This window comes from Pezoporus flaviventris, unplaced genomic scaffold (genome assembly GCF_033815535.1).
Source record: "Pezoporus flaviventris isolate CSIRO_AGI_PZ_B2104156 unplaced genomic scaffold, CSIRO_AGI_Pfla_v1 ptg000006l, whole genome shotgun sequence".
Taxonomy (NCBI): Eukaryota; Metazoa; Chordata; class Aves; order Psittaciformes; family Psittacidae; genus Pezoporus; species Pezoporus flaviventris.
Genome location: NW_026892554.1, coordinates 1515603 through 1534325, shown reverse-complemented (window position 1 = coordinate 1534325; position 18723 = coordinate 1515603). Strand labels below are relative to the sequence as shown.

At 54.4% G+C, this 18723-nt stretch overlaps 1 protein-coding gene across 2 annotated transcripts in view; it reads right to left on the bottom strand.

Moving 5' to 3' along the window:
- ITGA11 (integrin subunit alpha 11) overlaps window positions 1-181 on the bottom strand; it is a 44022-nt gene extending 43841 nt beyond the window's left edge. For both annotated transcript variants that reach the window (XM_061446555.1, XM_061446556.1), the window contains exon 1: window positions 5-181. In XM_061446555.1, the coding sequence (XP_061302539.1) occupies window positions 5-56 (52 nt within the window). In that variant the 5' untranslated portion in view covers window positions 57-181. The remainder of the gene's footprint in view (window positions 1-4) is intronic.
- Window positions 182-18723: the final 18542 nt, after the last annotated feature.

The following is an 18723-nucleotide window of genomic DNA, read 5'->3' as shown; positions in this document are numbered from 1 at the left end:
TTACCAGGCAGGAGGCAGAGGGAGCAGGCGAGGAGCATCCCGCTGGGGAGGTCCATGGGAACGCCGGCTGCCCTGCTCCCCGGCCCCGAGCATCCGCGGGAGGCAGCCAGCCAGACTGGTAGCCTCACTCACAGAGCCCTTTCCTTATCCCAGCCTTTCCCGGCTCCCTGACAGAAGGCGAGCATTGGGAGGGAGTGGGAGGGACGAGCGAAACTTGTAGGAGGTACAGCAGGAGAGGACGGGAGAGGGGACAGGCTTTGCATGGACACAGCACCCTTTAGGGATCGGCTCCCCAGCAGGGCTGGGCCAGCTGGGAACTTCAGGCCCATGGTATCACCCCAGTCTTCTTCCTGCAGCACCCCTCTGGGGTGCCCTGGAACCCTGCACCCCAATGAGGACTTGGTCATGGAAGGTCTGCAGGGGATCACTGATGGCTGTGGGGTGCTACATCTGCTTGATGCCACCTCTGCTTGGGTACCACTTCTGCTTTGGTGCCACCCCCATACAGGTGCCGCGGGTGGGGTGGAGAAGAGAGGGTGCCAGTACCCACGGCACCAAGGAGGCTGCTGTGATGCCACAAGGCACTGCAGTGCTGGGGGAACTGGTCACAACATCTCCTTTCCTCAGCACCTACCCAGACACGAGAATGTCTTTGCTCGCACAAGCACCCAGGAGAGCCCCGCTGGGAGGCAAACAGCAAAGGAGCAGGAATTAGGCAGAAGCTCTTCCCTGGGAGGGTGCTGAGGCGCTGGCACAGGGTGCCCAGAGAAGCTGTGGCTGCCCCATCCCTGGCAGTGCTCAAGGCCAGGTTGGACACAGGAGCTTGGAGCAAGCTGCTCCAGTGGAAGGGGTCCCTGCCCGTGGCAGGGGTTGGAGCTGGAGGAGCTTTAAGGTCCCTTCTAACCCAAACCTATCTATGAAAACACACAAAGTACATCAGCATTCCCAGGGTGGGACATTCTCCCTCCATCCTCTTCGTCCTCAGGCTGGGGATACCCTTTGGAAGAGATGCCTGGGAGGCAGCTCTAGCAGGAGCCCAGCTCCCAGCATGGCTTTGGGGTTGGGACACAGCCCTGAGCACCCACAGACCATCCACACATCCCAGCCAGGCTGGCTCCAGCAGGGACCATCCAGCCCCTTGCTGCTGCTGCTTTTTCCAGGCACAGAAGCTAAACCCAGTCTGTGGTTAATTTTCATGCAGTAGATGTGAGCCAGGAGGTCCTTCCCTACCCACCATCCAGCACAAAGTCCTGTTCGTGGATGGGAGCATCTCCACGTGCAGGTGAGACCAACCTCCCAGCCAACAGGAAGGCAAAACCAGCGTGCTCTGCCTGCCTCATTCACCACCATGGTGCCAGCTCTCCTCCCCTGGAAGCAAAAGAGCAAGCAAAGGTCACTGATGGGGACTGGCCCCCCCCCTTCCCACCCAGCCAAGAACAAAGACGTTTCGGGATGGATCCAAGCACCAATGTTTCTGTCCTCTGAGTGCCTGTCGGACAGTTTGGGGTCTGCAGGAGGGGGATCAGCTCCTCTTGAGATGCTCTTGGATGACACAGAGTGTCTGGAAGATCCAATTTCTTTTCATTCTCCCCTCTTCCCTCCTGGAAAAACACATTTGGGGTCTGCGGGTGGGAGGGGACGTGTCTGGAAGAGGGGATCAAAGCAGCGCAGGGATGCAAAGCGGCGCAGGGATGCGGATGCTCTGTAGCTTGTTTGCACAGTGGTCCACCAGCACAGCGCTGCTCGACAGATGCACTCGGTTCCTAACTACAATTCCCAGCTGGTTTTCCCCTATGGAGCTCTGGGGCAAGGAGCAGAACTTCAGGGGAGAGCGGCAGCTGGAAGGAACACCATGCGTTTCCGGGATGGTGCAAGTTGAAAAGGGTTTTTTTTAGGGAATAAAAGGAAATATTAAGAAGCTGGGGCAGGAAGCTCGGATGAGATTTAAACCAGAGACCCCACAGGGAGGGATTCCTGAGATGTGGATTGAGCAGAAGTTGCTCCTCCTGCTCCCAGCCCGGGGCCGCAGACAGGGCATGCAAGGGGAAATCCCTTGCTGGGAATGAAACTCTTCCGTGCAGAGGGAAGGCAAGCTGGTCTTTGTGGGATAAAGACAATCACAGAAGGCCTACACAGTCCTGCACTTTGCATCTTGCTTCGGCTTTCAGAGGGGTTGTTCGGAAGTGGCTGCTGGAACCAGCTGATTTGAAGGGATTTGGAGGAAAGATGGGACCAGGGCAAGGCTCCTGCACCTCGTGTCCTCTTTGCCTCCCCAGACAGAACAGGGCTGGTCTCAAGCACGACATTCCAGCAGTTAAAAAGCTCCATGGAAAACCAAGGCTCCCTCAAACTTCCCCATCTGGAAACCAGCGGAAAGTCAGATTTCCAGGGAAGAAAGGACTGGCCTGAAAAGGTTCCCGGGCACCAGCCCCAGTTCCTGTGCAGAAAGCAGAAGAAGAACCCCCCAAGAGCTGTGCTGGGTTCACGAGTGATGGCCATCAGACCCCTTCGGCTTCTTTGTTGCTGGGTGCCTGCAAGCAGCTTGCAAACCCCTGGGGGCTTAGCATTAGTCCGAACCGGATCCATTTGGGAGAGCAAGGAAATGGGGTCTGCAGAACTGGTTTAAACTCTGGTTAAGCCACTGATGCGGCTGCATCACCCTCTGCCAAGGTACCTGTGCTCGCCCTTGCACGTCTAAATGTGACCAAGCCTCTTTTCATGCACAAGAAATGCCAAAGAGCTCAAAGGAGCAGGGTTGTGCTGTGCCAATGCTGATGTAAGACTTCCAAAACGTAAACAGCTGTTGGTGGAAGCGATGGATGCAAAACCAAAACCCATGGAAATAATAGTATTTCAACCCCTTGCAAAAGCTGGGATGGGGACATCCCATGGCAGCCAGCAGCAGTGCTCTTTGATGGCTGACAAGCCTATGCAAGCTCATGTTCCTGTATTCATCATATGATGGTAATGCTGAGAAGCTGGATGCGCACTAAGAGCTGCCTTCCCACTTCATTCTTGGATCCTGCTCCCATCGCAGCGCTGTTCCAGCCAACCCAGGCAGCGCTTCCCAAAGAACCTCCGCCTGCAGCAGCGAGATCCCCGTGTGCTGCCACGAGGTGAAACACCAGCTCAGGCAGCTGAAGAGGGGTTCCTGCTTCATCTGGGTTGTTCCCCCCTCTCTCCCAGCTGCTGAGAGCGACGGATGCAGCAGCAAGCGGCGCAGTTTCACCCCTGAGCATCCTGATGGATGAGGACCGGGCAGCAGTGCTGCCTCCTCACGGGGATGACACACACCAACCATCTCCAATAGAGACCGGAGTGGCTGCAAACAAACAGCCGGTCCCCGTGCAGGGCCTTGGAAAGGCACTAGGAAAAGATTCGCTGCGAGCTCTGCCTGGCTCTCAGCAAGCCCTTGGGATGGTTTTCCTTGTGGTGGAAAACCTGGGGGAGGTCGGAATAGGGGATGCTCGGAGCCAGGATGCTGGGTGCTGCAGGTGCTTGCAGGATCCATCCCCACCAGCTACCTGCTCATCCCACCGTGTGAAACCAACCCCATGAGGACGGCACCGAGCCCTCAGGGCCGTTTGTGAGCCAGGAATAAATCGGTGGAGAAAGTGAGAAACAAGATGGTTTTATCCTGAAAATAAAGCAAAGCAGCAGCTTTCCGTGGGGAATGGCAGCTTCCGATCCCCCAAAAGCCTGAAAAGTCCCTGCTCATGGCTCCAATGTCAAGAGGTTGGGACCAAGAAACCCTCCTGTTTTCTCTGCAAACCTGACAGTTTCCAAGGAAAGCATCGAGGTGCAAACTAAGGCTTGTGCACGTTGGAGATCGCATCCACGCTCCAACCAGGATTAAACCACCCCATCCCTTCAAGCAGGAGCAAAACCCTTCACCTGAGCCCTGGGCAGGGTTTTTACCTCCCCAACCATCGGCATTTTCCTCAAATGCCAGCACAAAGCAAGGGGAAAGCAGGCAGGGAGGGCTTCAACCCAGGCAGCGAGCTCAGCTGGCTGCAGAACCGGTCATGGAATTACACAAGCCATTCCCAAAGGGAAGATCTCGTGTCTTCCCTGAATTAACAGCCTTGGATGGGCTTCTTATAAAATCTGGAGAAGGAGAAGGCTGCACTGACCGTGCCCCTAACAGCTTGTGTGCGGATGACCCCGAGCTGCGCAGCTGGAGCGGACGAGCCTTTGTGCACCACTGAGATAGAACTGACATTACTTGTACCCCTGCATCCGAATCATAGAATCCCAGACTGGTTTGGGTTGAAGGGACCTTAAAGCTCATCCAGCCCCAATACCTTCAGGCCTTTGCCCAAAGCCCATCTCCATGTCTCTTGTAGCCCCTTTAGATACTAAGGTTATTATAAGGTCTCTCTCAAGACCCAGCTCAGACTCTCACCCCAGCACCTCCAAACCCTACACGAGCTTGTGCTACCCTCTCACCAGCTGCCTGACCTTCCTTCCCCTATATTTGAAGTCATCCCAGCAGTTTACTGTAGGTTTTCCCACGTGTGGTCATTTTTTCCAGCCTCCTTGTGCCTGACCTTTCGGAGGGTGTCATGTATTGGATGCTATTGCTTGGGGAGCTTTGGAAGAGTTAGAGCTAGGATACAAGGAATGTAAACAGAGGCCAGGAATGAAAACAAAACCCCTAATCCACCAATATAAACGGAGGCAGGGCTGATGGGGCTTTAACTGGGAGCCCCGGGGTGACGCTGGTTCTGGGATGCTCCCGGCGTGCTTCTCCCCCCAGGTTCAGGGGATGGATGGGAGCAGGGTGGATGCTGAGGTTACCCATCCCTGCTGCTCAAGACCCGGCTCTGGGGTCAGGCTTAGACCCACAGGCAGCTCTGGCAAGGCCATCGTCACTCGTGGGTGATGGAGGCAGCCCCGAGCAGGGTCCAGCAGAGCACGTGGCGGGGTCGTGCCTGGCCATCAGCAGCCGCACTGAGCTCAGGGCTCTGGAGACTCGGTTGTCCAAAACAAAAGCTGATGTAAACAGCGAGCCCAGAGCCCGGCAGCTTCGTGTGGAGCCAGGAAGCATCACATCTCCACAGAGCATGAGACTGAGGCAGCGAGAGCCTCCCCAGCCCTGCCAGAGCAGGGCCGCAGGGAGCGACATGAGGATGCTCCAGGGTTATTCCTAAGCCCTGGGCTCTCCCCATCATTCACACTACCCCGGGGACAAGAGCAATGTCATAGAATGAGAGAATCCCAGACTGGCTTGGGTTGGAAGCAACCTTAAAGCTCACCCAGTTCCAACCCTTGCCACAGGCAGGGACCCCTTCCACTGGAGCAGCTTGCTCCAAGCCCTGTGTCCAACCTGGCCTTGAGCACTGCCAGGGATGGGGCAGCCACAGCTTCTCTGGGCACCCTGTGCCAGCGCCTCAGCACCCTCCCAGGGAAGAGCTTCTGCCTGAGAGCTCAGCTCAGTCTCCCCCCAGGCAGGTTAAAGCTGTTCCCCCCTTACCCTGCTCCTGCAGGCCCTGGGTACAGCCTGGTCCAGAGGAGCAGAGGGAGACTGGAGGCTGGGTAAGGAAGAGAAGGTGCTGAGCCAGGGCTCTAGGCACCTACAGCAGTGTCACCGATGAGAGCAGGAGGATCTTGGGTTATGCCATAGGATTGACATTGGACATCTGCCTCCTTGCTGATGCAGTTTGTGGCTCCTGCTCTCAGCATCCCACGCTGGCTGCGGGGTTCCTTCACCTACACTCCCCATCCCAGACAGGTACAGACTCCATCCACATGGTTCTCCAAGCAAACTAAGGAGGAGGCATCCGTGAACACCTGCCAGCTCCAGAAACAATAACAGGGGATGAAACACAGACTAAACCAAGAGAAACCCTTCTGGTGAAGTGGTGCTGCAGAGCCCCATTGGTTTCCCTTTCTTTCTTATGGAAGAGGAAGGCAATTTAAGCTCTGGAAAGCAGGGACTTGGCACCTCCGTTGTGTTTGGAAGAACTTTGGCCCTTAGCTCCCAGCACTCAATTAGAGTAAGTCGTATTTATTAGCCTTTGCCAAAGTGCTTCTCTCCTCTTCTTCCATGCCACCAAGCTTGTGCTGAGGCCAAATGCTTCCAGAGCTGCACCATGGCTCACGGGAGCTGAGGGAGGTGGAAAAGCCCCTGAAAAGCATCTTTTTGCAGCACAAAACCCAGTATCTGAGCCGGTCCCTGGGAGCTGTTTCTTGCCTCCACAATCAGTGCCCAGCTATAAACAGCCCCATCTCAACAGATGACTCGAGACTCCAAAAACTCAGGACCCTGGACCCAAAGCTCCCCAGGTGTCTGGGGGTGACTTCACGATCCAAGCAGCTTTCCCAACGTGGTATTTAAGGACCACTAACCATAAAAGCAGTGTTTGCAGCCGAGGAATTCCATTGTTTACTTAGCCAGCGTTATTTTTTCCCCCTATTTATTTAGTCTTTCCCCGTTTATTTCTCACTGTGAATGAGCAACCATCCACCCAGCCTGCATAATGAGCTCTTAGGATGAGTCCCTTTGGGTGAAGCTTGTGCTGAGTAACTGTGGTCCGGATTCCTTTCCTGACCCATGGGCATACGATGTGTAGGCAAATTCCCAGGTACCACAGCTTGGAACCTGCTCCTATCTCTTCTACATATACAGCAAACAAGAATCATACAGTAGGGGGGGTTCCCCCTATAAGGAAGGAGCCGAATGACTGTGCATCCCCCATGCATCACCCTGCAGAGGCCCTGGGAAAGCCCTTGCATCCCAAGCACTCAAACCAGGAACAAGGAAGTCAATACTTCCCCGATGAAAACAATCTTTCCCTTGGGAATTTTTCCACAGCAGAAAACCAACCCGTTTTGTGTAACTATCCTGAGTTATCCGTTATGATTATTATGGTATCTCCCACTCCAAGCTGCAGGTTTCTGCCTTCTCCACTTGCCTGCACATAGCAATCCCTCCCTGTCTGGAGCAACCCCGAGCAATATGAACTCAAGTATGGAGGGGGTGTCTTTCCCCGTTTAATTCTACTGGAGGGACACACAGAGCTAAGCCCTAAACACAAATGGTAAAGCCATTTAAACCTTGATTTGTCAGAGAAGATGCCAAACTGGCTGCGTGCAGTTGGCAGCCCATAAATCACTGCACCAGAGGAGAGTTAGATTCATACCCTGCTGAACCTCCTGGAGGGGAAAATATGTGGTGGTAAAAGTAACTCTGGGCACAGAATCTTCTGCAAAGGGGGGAGAAAAAGAGCTTTTCAGACCTGCTTTCTTGCCTGTGTGTGAAATGAGGAGGCACAGCTGGGAGAAGGGTGCTGCCTCCATCTCCTGCGCATCATCTACCTCCCATGCACCATACATCTTCCATGCAGCATCCTCTTGGGTCACCTATGGTCCTGCATGGATTAAACAAGGGATATCATTTGCATCTGCACAGTTTCATCCTTTGCTGGCGATACCAAGGGGGGAACCCTGTTAATTCGGGCAGGATGGGAAGATGAAACTGATTTGATGGGCTCTGTGTGGGGACAGCATCACCCAGCCAGCTCTGTCAGAGCTCGGTGCTTGTGGGGGTGTGCTTTGGGGAATGTTAAGGAAAAGGAGGAGAGCTTCAACACTGACACCAAAGATGTGGGGTTTCCTTCTGAAAGGGAAGCAGCACTCCCACCTCTCCCAGCACAAGCTCTGGGGGGATTCAGAACCTTCAGAAAGGGAAATACAAACTCGATCTGAAATCTATTGAGGCTCATGATGATCCCACCAGCTTCTCCCCTCTCTCCTTCACCCCAGCTTCCAACCCCAAACCAAAACCACGGCACTGAAAGGGTGGCCCCAGCCCTCGCCTTGCTTTCATGGGGACTTGATGCTCCTTTGGATGCAGGTTAGGAATTGAAGGCTTTTGGTCATTTCTGCAGACAATAAGGACATTGTCCACTCCAGAGCACAGCTGGGTCACTGTAACAAACCTTCACGCTTCTGCGGAACGCTTCCTCGGAGCAGCCCAAGTGCCTTTCCAAACCAGACAGGCCATCGAGCAGCAAGACCAGGTTCCAGCTCCCATTCACCTGCCTCCAAGAGCACTCGGCCCTGGCATTTTCTAGACGGTCTCCTCTAAAAAAAAAAGGGAGGATGAGCCATTTTTAGAAGCTGGAGATGGATTTAACGCATTCCAGGCTCTCACTGCCCATGCTCTGGGAAGGCCATTACTGGCTGAGGGCTCCCTGCCTGGCTGACACCAGTGCCTGGGAGCCAGCCACATCCCTGTGCCAAGGTGGCAGCCTGGGATATTGCCTCTACCAGACCCATGCAGATCCCTGCTGCCCTGTGATCCATCATCTGCATTAACTTCAGCATCCCCCCAATGAAGGGTGAGGGGTGGTTGGCAGCGACTGCCTTGCAATGGGGCAAATGGAGGGGGCTTTGCCTCTTGCTAGAGCATCCCAATGTGCTTCATGTCCCCAGCGTGTACTCTCCCAAAGGGTAAATCACTCTCCTCCCTCCCCACCACTAGTGTTACAGAGCAAACACCTTCACACATGGACCTTTAGGCTTTTAAAGCGTCTCCTCTTTGCTTTCCTTTTGTGAATCTGCTTGCATGGGGCTTTGTAACCCTTTGGTTTGCCAGAAGGTCAAAAGCTTTTCTATCACCCTGAGTTGCAAGCGCGAAGGCACAAGATCAGCTGCATTTAGTAACCATCACCTCTGAAGCTGGGAACGGCGTTGAATCTCCACTTCCCAAAACGCCCTCTTGTACAATGCAAACCCTGTCCATTCATCGGAAACACCGAGGTTTAACAGCGATCAGCTTAAACAAAAAGGAGAGCAGAGGAGATGCACACTGACCTTGGCCATGGAAAACCGACCTTGGCCACACCATGCGGAGCTGCACCCAGTTGGGTGATGAGGGCAGCAGAGCAAGGCAGAGGAAGCGCATCCTCCTCACGGCATCAGCTCTGTGTGCACTGGTTTAGGTTTGACACCAGAGGCAGTGCCAAGCTCCCCTCTTCTGCCAAAGAAGAGCTCGAAGGCTGGATCTGTAAGCGAAGCTCAGCCAGAAGAAGGTGCTTTCTTTGTTAATGAAACCAGAGGCTTTGCTCCAGAGCCAAATGCCAGCACGTTCTCACATGTAGCTCTTCCAGGAAAGAGAAAAAGGTTGGAGACATTGCAAAGACAGTTCTTTATAGACAACCCTGACCCTGCTTTCCACCCTCCCCTGGCTGCGGTGATGGCCATAGCCCGGCCGTGCAGCACTGTCTGCACAGCAGGAAACACCTTCCAAAGGATCCAACTGAAGGAACGGAGAGGGATGAAAATAGGGACATGGGAAAGCACTTAAAGTGGCAGCCGACAGACTGGTCCTCATTGAGCCAGCCTCACCGCCGAAACCGGTGCCTCATGGATCTTGGACATCCACACACGCAGCATTCCAGGCCAAGGAATGCATTACCTCAATAAGCAGGTGGTTTCTTTGCTTCCCTCCAGTCCATAAAACCATCCCAGATATGTCCCAGGACAAGATTACTTTGAAACCACAGGAGCATCGGAGCTGCTCGCTCCTGCTTCTGTCTGGGAATTCACTGAAGGTTTAACTCCATCACTTGCTGGAAACCATAACCCAGCATTGCCAGGATTTCGGCTTCCTCCATGGCTTTTGCCATGAAATGGGAAGGAGGAAGAGTCACCCCTTTGCTGGAGCGGCTGCAGAGATTTCACCCAGCCATGCGGGTCTAAACTCAAACTCCCTCTGTTTTTTCCCCTCCCAAATCTCCCAAACTGGTTTCCTCCCTGGGAAAGCCAGGATTTGGCCTCCACTTTTACAAAATCTGTGCAAAAATCCCAGAAACATCAGGAACAGTTCAGCCTGGACAAGAGAAGGCTCCTGAAGGGGAGCCCTGAGAGCAGCTCCAGTGCCTGAAGGGGCTGCAGGAAACCTGGGCTTGGGACAAGGGATGTAGGGACAGGCCAAGGGGAATGGCTTTAACCTGCCAGAGGGGAGACTGAGCTGAGCTCTTAGGCAGAAGCTCTTCCCTGTGAGGGTGCTGAGGCGCTGGCACAGGGTGCCCAGAGAAGCTGTGGCTGCCCCATCCCTGGCAGTGCTCAAGGCCAGGTTGGACACAGGGGCTTGGAGCAAGCTGCTCCAGTGGAAGGGGTCCCTGCCTGTGGCAGGGGTTGGAGCTGGAGGAGCTTTAAGGTCCCTTCAACCCAAACCATTCCATGATTCTATGATTTTGGGGATCACCCTCTGGGAACCATCCCCAGCTGGAGAACCTGGAACTGGCTAAGCCACTCTTTCAGCCATGGGATGAGTCAGTGTCACAGAAATGCTGGCTATGGGGAGCGATGCAGCATCAGCAAGAACCTGCCCTGGCTTGTAACAGGAAAAAGATGTTTCGCTGCCCAAACCAGCCTAGGGCCTGGGGCAGATTAGGAACAGAGAACTCCCTGCTAGCACGCACCAGGAGCGTGCCAGCGACTGCAGCAAGCTGGTACCCACCGAGAGCAGGGATTAACCCCAGGGCTGCCCACCTTCCTGGGAATTTATCATAGATGGCTTGGGTTGGAAGGGATGCAGCCAGGACCCTCCTGCGGCTGGCCCTCTGCAAGCCTGTCCCAAAGCAGGGACACCCCTGACCCAGCCCAGGGATGCTGCAGGGGAGCCTGGCCTCAGAGCAGGCACATGTAAAGCTCTTCAGCACTGATAAAACCCTAACCTAAAGCAATCCATGCATCAGAATGACATAAAAGTCAAGGAAACAGGCCGTCTGCTTTCTGTTTTCCTAGTGATGGGAACTGAAAAGCTATTTCATTCATGAAAGATACCAAAGGTAGTGCTGCAAGAAATGAACACCTTCAAATCTGCCAGGAAGCGGGTTTGAAGACCTTTCTTTCAATGAACAAATAGATCTTGCCATGCCATATTTGTGATGGAGTCAAGTGTTATGCATAAAGGCATCTCCTTCGATGTCAGAATGCCATTGGGGTGGGACAAAACCCAAGGGGAAGCACAGCCAAGCGCCACCCACCGCTCATCCCACCTGGGGTGACATTGGTGTCCGATAGGAAAAACACCTTGGGGCTTTAGATCAAAATGGGCTGTTCATGATTTAACAGCAAATCTCATCCTCCAGAGCCCTCAAACCCCAAGGAATCAGCGCCCACATCCACTTCTGCCAATGCAAATCCCCACTGGCTGCTTACAGCATGTCCCAACTTTCCCATTTCAGTTGTTTTTTTTTGGTAAAAACACTGCATTCTTCAAGCTGTCGACATCTTTTGGTAGCTGCAAATTTAAAAAGCTCGAAATCACCTCATAAACGTGGCGCTTTAATTATTTCCATGCAGTTTGCTGTGAAAACCCAGCCTTTCCATTGGGATGGGCTGACGCACGCCGGGGGGGACCCTCAGCTCAGCCACCCAGCTTGCCTGAACGTGACAGCTCGCAAGTACCCCCTTTTCTTCCTTTATAATTAAGCCTGTAAGAAGCAAAGGCAACTTCCATCGCCCCTCAAGCACTACCCATGTTAAAGGGGGGTTCTCCTTGCTCCTCGGCAGCACTGCAGCGCATCCCTGCTCCCTCCTACCCCCGCGCCAGCAAAAGCAGCCCCATTGTATTTAGCACTTTAGGGCAGAAAGTCCCAGCGAGTCTGCAGGCTGGAACGGGAAGGATGTGTCATTCCAGAGACGTTTTCCTCCAGGCCAGACTGCTGGGAAAACACATGTTCCAGCAGCAGCAGCCAGCCGGGCAGGTGGCCGGGGCGAGGGAAGCCAGCCCCATGGCAAATGGGCTTGTTTATTGGTTGAGGAAGGGGGGAAAGCTTTAAATGATGTCATGAAAGCTCCAGACGTCTCCTCTAGGAATGAGCAGGGACTTGGCAAGCCCTTTAAGGGTGCTTTCCCCCCCCCCCCCCCATTCCATCCGAGTTGTATGGATACTGCTGGGAGACCACAGGGAATTAGGGAACCTGGGTGCAAGCTCAGACTGATTTTAGGGATTATTGCTTATGCGGGATACCCGGGGTCCTCCTGGGTTAGTGATGGATTAGAAAGACAGCAAGAGGTGGTTCCTGTGCCTTCACCCCAGTCCCATCCCCATGATGGAAAGAGTCAAGGCAACATCCAGCCCCAGCCTGACCCTGCAGCCCCTGCACAGCAAGCCAGGGAGGGTTAAAGCCAGGGACCTTCCCCCAGCATCCCCCTTCCACTGGGACCAGTGGGGTCCTTGCTGGAGAAGGCACCCATCAGCTCCAAGCTCAGCGAGAGCTCAGGGACCAGCTGCCATGCAGGAGCTGCACTGACATCTCACCACAATAAACCCAGCAGCATCTGGACCCGACTGAAACAGCATGGCCTTCATCCATCACATACCTCCGATACCTGAGCATCCCAGATCCAGCCCCAGCCTGGATCTCCCCAGTCCCAAACCCTGCTATAACCATCATTACAGGACATCACAACTGTAAAACTACTACTTGAACCTTTCTTTCCATACTCCTATCATGTAAAATGTCTTGCTTTATGAAGCCAAGCCTCTATTACTCTTAAGTGTGATGCATTGTTAATACATCTATGGAAGCAGAGCCATTCCCTTCACTCAGTGCTATAGCCTGTGCTACGCTATGTACCTGCACCTGAAAACCATTTATGGGAGCTCTAAATCACTGTTGTGCTCACCCAGGTCTGTTGGAAACATCAACCCAGAGGCCGGGTTTCTCCTCTGCAGCCCTTGGCAGCCGGTCCCAGCCCCGGTTCAGCTGTAGGGATTTATAGGAGAGGGATCTTGACTAGCATTTTTCACTTCACACACATGCACACAGCCCCTTTTCATCACCTTTCCAAGTGCTAAGTGGGCCTGGACCAAATGGGAATGCCTTTGATCCAGCCCCATGCTTACCCAGGTTGTTTTTGCAGCCAGACCCCCCCATTCACTGTAAGGCTGAGCAGGGGAAATATAAAGCAAGGCTGAAACACCCCCCAAAAGAGATATTTCTGGCGTTTTGGGGGTGCTCTGGACTCATCAGCATCAAAAGTGAACCTGCCAGAAGGGTCTTCTCATGCTCAAAGTGCTTTTATCTCCCTTGCAAAGCCCTCCTAGCTCAGGGCTGGGGGAACAACACTTGAAGGTGGCAGTGGTCAGTGCTTCGGGTCAGCCTTTTCCTGACCCCATTGCAAAGAATGGCATGGCACTGAGGTTAAAAGCCCATTTTCATTCCTAAGAGCCTGCTGTGCATGGCAGGCAGGCTGTGCACTACCCTTCATTCCAATTTAATGCATTACTTGGTGGGGGGGTGAAGCTGTTTCAGATTCAGGATTCACATCCCCATACCAGGACCCTTTCACCAGGACACAGCCTCCTCAAGGGCAACCTGGTTATCAGCACAAAGCACTCGGAGAGGCCCCAGATTCCCACAGTTTGGATGCAGGGAGGTCCACCAGGCTTTGCTGGGGATTCAGGTGAGCCTTGCTAACAGGCACAGACCAAGCAGGACAGCATCCTCCCTTCCCCATGCTTGAGCAGCCCCACTACTTACCCCAGGCAGAGGAGCACGGGGCTGTTCGCTCACTGTCACTCGGGTCAGCTCCCCCAGCACATGGTGTCACTGAGGGGCTGAGTCCCCTACAAGCACACAGGGGGTCACCATACACAGCTGGGCAAGGGGAAGCTCTTCCAGCACAGCACCCTTCATACAGACACATGGGCCCAGCCTGGGAAGACCCTTCCCCTGGGTGCAAAGCCAGGCAGAAAGGCTTTGGGGTCTGTCCAGGATGGAGACCTGCAGCAGAAGCAGCTCAGGACACCCCAGCTCCTCACAGCCCCACCGAAGCACCTACTGTGAGCCAGCCCCAGCCCTTTTAAGCAAAGGCTGCTTCCTAATTAGCACTTGCAGCCTAATGAGCTCATTGATCCTTCAGCTCACAGCTGGCAGCACACTCCTGCTGCAGCTGGGGTGCTCCTCAGCAGCACTGGCAATGGGGACATGAGGGGCAGAGGAACTGAAGCACCCATGCTTGGGCAGAGGAACTGAAGCACCCATGCTTGGGCAGAGGAACTGAAGCACCCATGCTTGGGCAGAGGAACTGAAGCACCCATGCTTGGGCAGAGGAACTGAAGCACCCATGCTTTGGCCAAGCCGACTGAAGCCTCCCAGTCTGAGCAATCACAGGCTTTCCTACCAGAAACCTTGGCAGGAGGGGACAAAAATCAGCAGGGAAGGAGAACGAGAGTCAAACATGGCACCAAGTGACAGAGACCTTTCTGCAGTGAGAGGCGCTGTGTGAGCCCCCGTGCAAGCGGGCTCTTCCCCACCAGCCCCAACCCCACGTTTCCAACAGGATCCTGCTGATATTCCCTGGAAAATCAGCCTGGAGCCACACAAAACGTGTGCAGGACGTGTGGGTGGGCTGGGAGAGCTGCTGGCCCCACGAGAGGGTCAAAGAGCATCTTGAAACCACCAGGACAGGAGGGAGCGGATGCATCTGCTCCATGAACACACCAAGGGGCTGGAGGATGAAAACTCCTCCCTCCTGGGCGCAAAAGCAATATAAGCACTTAGAAAAGAAATGTAGTTGTTAGCAATGGTGATCAGAAATGTTTATTTTGGAGGGTAAAGCGTTGCCTGACCAATGTGCCCAGAGAACTGCAGGAGCCCTGTGCCTGCCTGCCTGGAATCAGTGCTTGGAAGGCAGCAGCTTCCATGTGCTGCCTGGGTAAACCGAGGCACAGAGGGGTGAGGATGGCCGAGCACCCCTGCAGATCCCATTGCACTGAGTCTTGGGGTCAGTGACTTCCATGTGTAAAACACAGCAGAGCTGATGGGGATGCTGGCTGCTGGAAACGCACCCATCAGCCCTATTCCATGGCTGCGTTTTGTGGCTTTGCCATGCAGGGACTGCAGTGACATCTCACCACACTCAACCCAGCAGCGTTTGGACCACATTGAAACAGCACAACCTTTATCCATCATCCTGGGTGATGCTTGGTTGGCTTTCCGTAGCATCACAGAACCCCAGCCTGGTTTGTGTTGGAAGGGACCTTAAAGCTCCTCCAGTTCCAACCCTTGCCAAGGGCAGGGACCCCTTCCACTGGAGCAGCTTGCTCCAAGCCCCTGTGTCCAACCTGGCCTTGAGCACTGCCAGGGATGGGGCAGCCACAGCTTCTCTGGGCACCCTGTGCCAGCGCCTCAGCACCCTCACAGCGGGTCAGGATCATCTTTGCTATTGCCCGGGCTACACCGCACGTCCCGGAGCCCGAGGACTAAATAAGTGATGAGGAGGGGAAAACCTGCGTCTTTATCAAACCCATCGCGTCCTGGAGCTGTTCGGGCAGGAAGGGACGATAACCGCAGCCTTAACGTGCCGCTGGCGCCGGGTCCGGTCCGCGCTAGAGGGCGGTGCTGGAGCTCCCGAGGCTGCGCGGCTGCCGGGGGTAGCGGGGATGCCCGTGGGGTGGGCTCAGCCCCTCCAAATGCTGGGGTGGACCCAGGTGTCAGCCCCCCCCAAAGGCTGCACTGAGCCACAGCTTCAAGCCTTGACACTGCAGTACATCGGAGGATCACCCGCCAGAGCGCTGCAGTAGCAGCCCCCCAAAGGCTGTGGTACCCCAGCTTCAGCCCCTTAAGGATGCTGCCGTGCACCCTGGGCTTGGTCCCTGATGGGTGCTGCAGTGCTGCAGGCCGGCACCCCCAGAATGTGGTTGTGTGTCCAAAATGAAGCACCCCAAATGGATCAGCACCCAAAATGAAGTGTTTGAGTGCACAAAAGCCACTTGAAGAAGTGTTTGGCTCAGGGCTCATTCCTCATCTCAGCACTTTCCTTCTCCAGCTCAAACCGGGTGGGAACAGCAGATGGGGTGGGGGTTGCAGAGGTTTGGGGTACTGGGGTCTTCCAGTTGGGAAACAGATCCCATTTCTGGGAATGTGATCATTGTGGGGATCCTTGGCAGCTCACCCCTGTGGGTCAGTGGGAGTGATTGAGGGGACCTGGTCACTTTGCCCACCCTGATGGTGTCAACCTCCCCCCAGCAGCTTCCCCGGAGCACAGGGAGACTTGGGGGTGCTCGTGCTGCGAGGGGAAAAAGAGCAAGCGGGCCAGGTTTCAGGTTTGCCTTTAAAATGCACGTTGGAGGCAACTGCCAAGGACATTCACCAAACAACAGCTCGAGCTATGGAAAACCCTTCTTCCATTGCCCGGGCTGGCTTCCCACAGCCCAGGATGCTTGCCAGGATGCTCTGCTTAAACTGGAGTCTGGTTTCCATGCCCTCCGTGCTGCAAGGAGAGCTTCCAGACTGGCCACTTGCCGATCTGCCCCCGGATCCTCCGGGTTTCCAAGTCCAATGTGTGCTTTTCCCTAGCAGGAGACGGGACCTGGTGCTGCTTTAAGTCTGGACTCCAGTTAGATGGAACCCCATCTCAGCTGCCTGTCTGAGCAGCAGGGGTTCAGCCGGGAGGCCCCAGGGTGATGAGGGTTAGGCAATGAGCTCCCTGTAAGGTCTCAGGGTGTTTTCCACCCCAGAGCCCACAGACCACAGTGTCACTGGTGTGCGGGGCAAGGGAAGCCTGGAGCCACGTGCACTCAGCATGGGGCACGGTGACGAGTCACTGCCAGAGCCACCAGCTCGGTGCCAGTGCTGCGTGGTGAACCTGAGCTCAGAGGGCTCCATGGGCTGCTCAGTAACCACGGATTTCTTTGGGTAGAGTGAAAGCACAGAAGAACAGCGACTCCTCTGTGGGTAACTCACACCTTGGCTACTGTGCAATGAGCTCAGGTGCTTTCGGACCCACCTCCAGACAGCAACCCCGAGGTAGGACACACACACACACACACGTGGTTATCTTCACGCACATCAGGAGCTCAGACCCGCATCAAATCACTCTCTTTGAGACCTTGAGGTCTTTGCTTGCAGGACACGTCCATCCTGTCCTTGCTGTGCTGCCTGCAGGTAGCTCTCCTCTTGCTGCAAGCTGTGCTTTGTGGCATGGCTGCATCCCAACCGCGATGCTCGAGTGCTGCAGCGACCACCAACCTGCGTGTATGGCAGGAGCATGCACGGGCAGGGTCAAGCTCTGAGCACCCCAAAGACAATATATATGTATATACTTAGAGACAATGTGTTGTGTTTATATCCCCAAAACACGTTAACCCCAAACCTAAGCATCTCTTCACGCCAGCTTCGCTTTGCTTCGCCTCTTGCTCCGCTCCAGCCTCTGACGTGATGTCTCTTTTCCTCTCTGTCATCTTCTGCAGAGCGTTTCCACCCCATCACATGCTATCAAATTAGCAGTTATGGCAGGAGCTGCCTCTAAAGAGGCGCTATGTAAACAACAAGCCACAAGAAGGGGCTGGGTTTAACACGCTGCTGTTGGGAGGCTCCCTCCGCCTTGGCTTTCCTTGGGAATAGCTTTTCCCACTCGTGAGAGGAGGGTTTCCTCCCAGCCAGCTTGTGCAGCCTTGCTAGGAACGGGAATGAGGAAGGCTCCCTTCTCCTTGAGGGAGAAAACAGCCATTTCCCACCGGGGTGAGGAGATGAAGGGTGCCAGGAAAGCAGTTTGGGAGCCCCAGACCCTGGGGCTGGCCTGACCAAACTGGGTTTCCCCCAACCCACACTTCAACCACAGCGTCCCCCTTGCAGGGGTCACTGCCACCAGTTTGGTGGTGATCTGGGAAGTGGGGACCGAGGGCACTGATTTGAGGTGGGAAACCGAGCTCCCACCATCCATCTCCCGTGCCGTTCGGAGCGATATTCCACCCGGAGGAGCTTCCATGTCCCTTTGATTGCCTTCGCCTGCTGGAGCTCATCGCGTTTTCATTTGTGCACCGCATTCAGTTCATTCTTGAAATGAGTAGAAATAGCTCCAAGTTCCCCTCCCATTTCCCTGAGCAAAAATGGGACCTTATCCAGGACTAATCCGAACCAGATGACTCCAGAGGAGGGGAAGAGAAGGGAGTCAGTAATAGAGAGATGTTTGTTCCTGCTAACAGTGGTTTTAAATGGAAACATCTTGCTTTCAAGTAGAAGGGCTTCAGTTTTTAGTGAGGTCCAAGTGCCAGGTTCTACCACGTATTGTTATTCCAGACGAACTTCCATCAAAGCAGATGAAAGCCCGTCCCTGGCCTTCTCTATAAATTACCCACTATGGAATCCAAACATGAACCTCTGTATAATTCACAGCTGCAGTAACTCTGGGGATAATCCAGGACGATTTGCCATGCACAGACTGGAGGTAGTGTCTATGCTATATTTATTTCAACGTAACTTTAGCCAGCACAAACAGCGCGCTCAGCTTTGGCTGCCCTACTCCACCAGTTCAGCAATGGGAGCATCTCTGAGAGCTATAACTCATTTGTGATGGAGCAAGGAACCAGCTCGGTGGATCTTTCCTTAAGAATGAAGGATTTGCTAATGCACCCTTCATTTTGGAGGGAATGGCATTGCTGAGGAACAGCATGGTCCTGGGGGATATGAAGACTTGTGGCAGCATCAGGATCACCACATCTGATGGGAGCACTGGTCGTGATCCATCCCTACAGCTCCCCAGCCAGCCCTAAGCACCAAGCAGTTCCATCTCCTGACTGTCTTGTGCAGATCTGGGGCCTGACCTGCATCCCCAGAGCAAAGCCATCCTGCAGCAAGCCACTTGGCCAGCTCCATTCATGAATCATCTCTTAGGCAGGGCTCTCTGGTGACACAGGAATTACGTGATACAGCGTGGCTCCATTATCATCCTCACATGTCCACAGCCTGCCTGGTG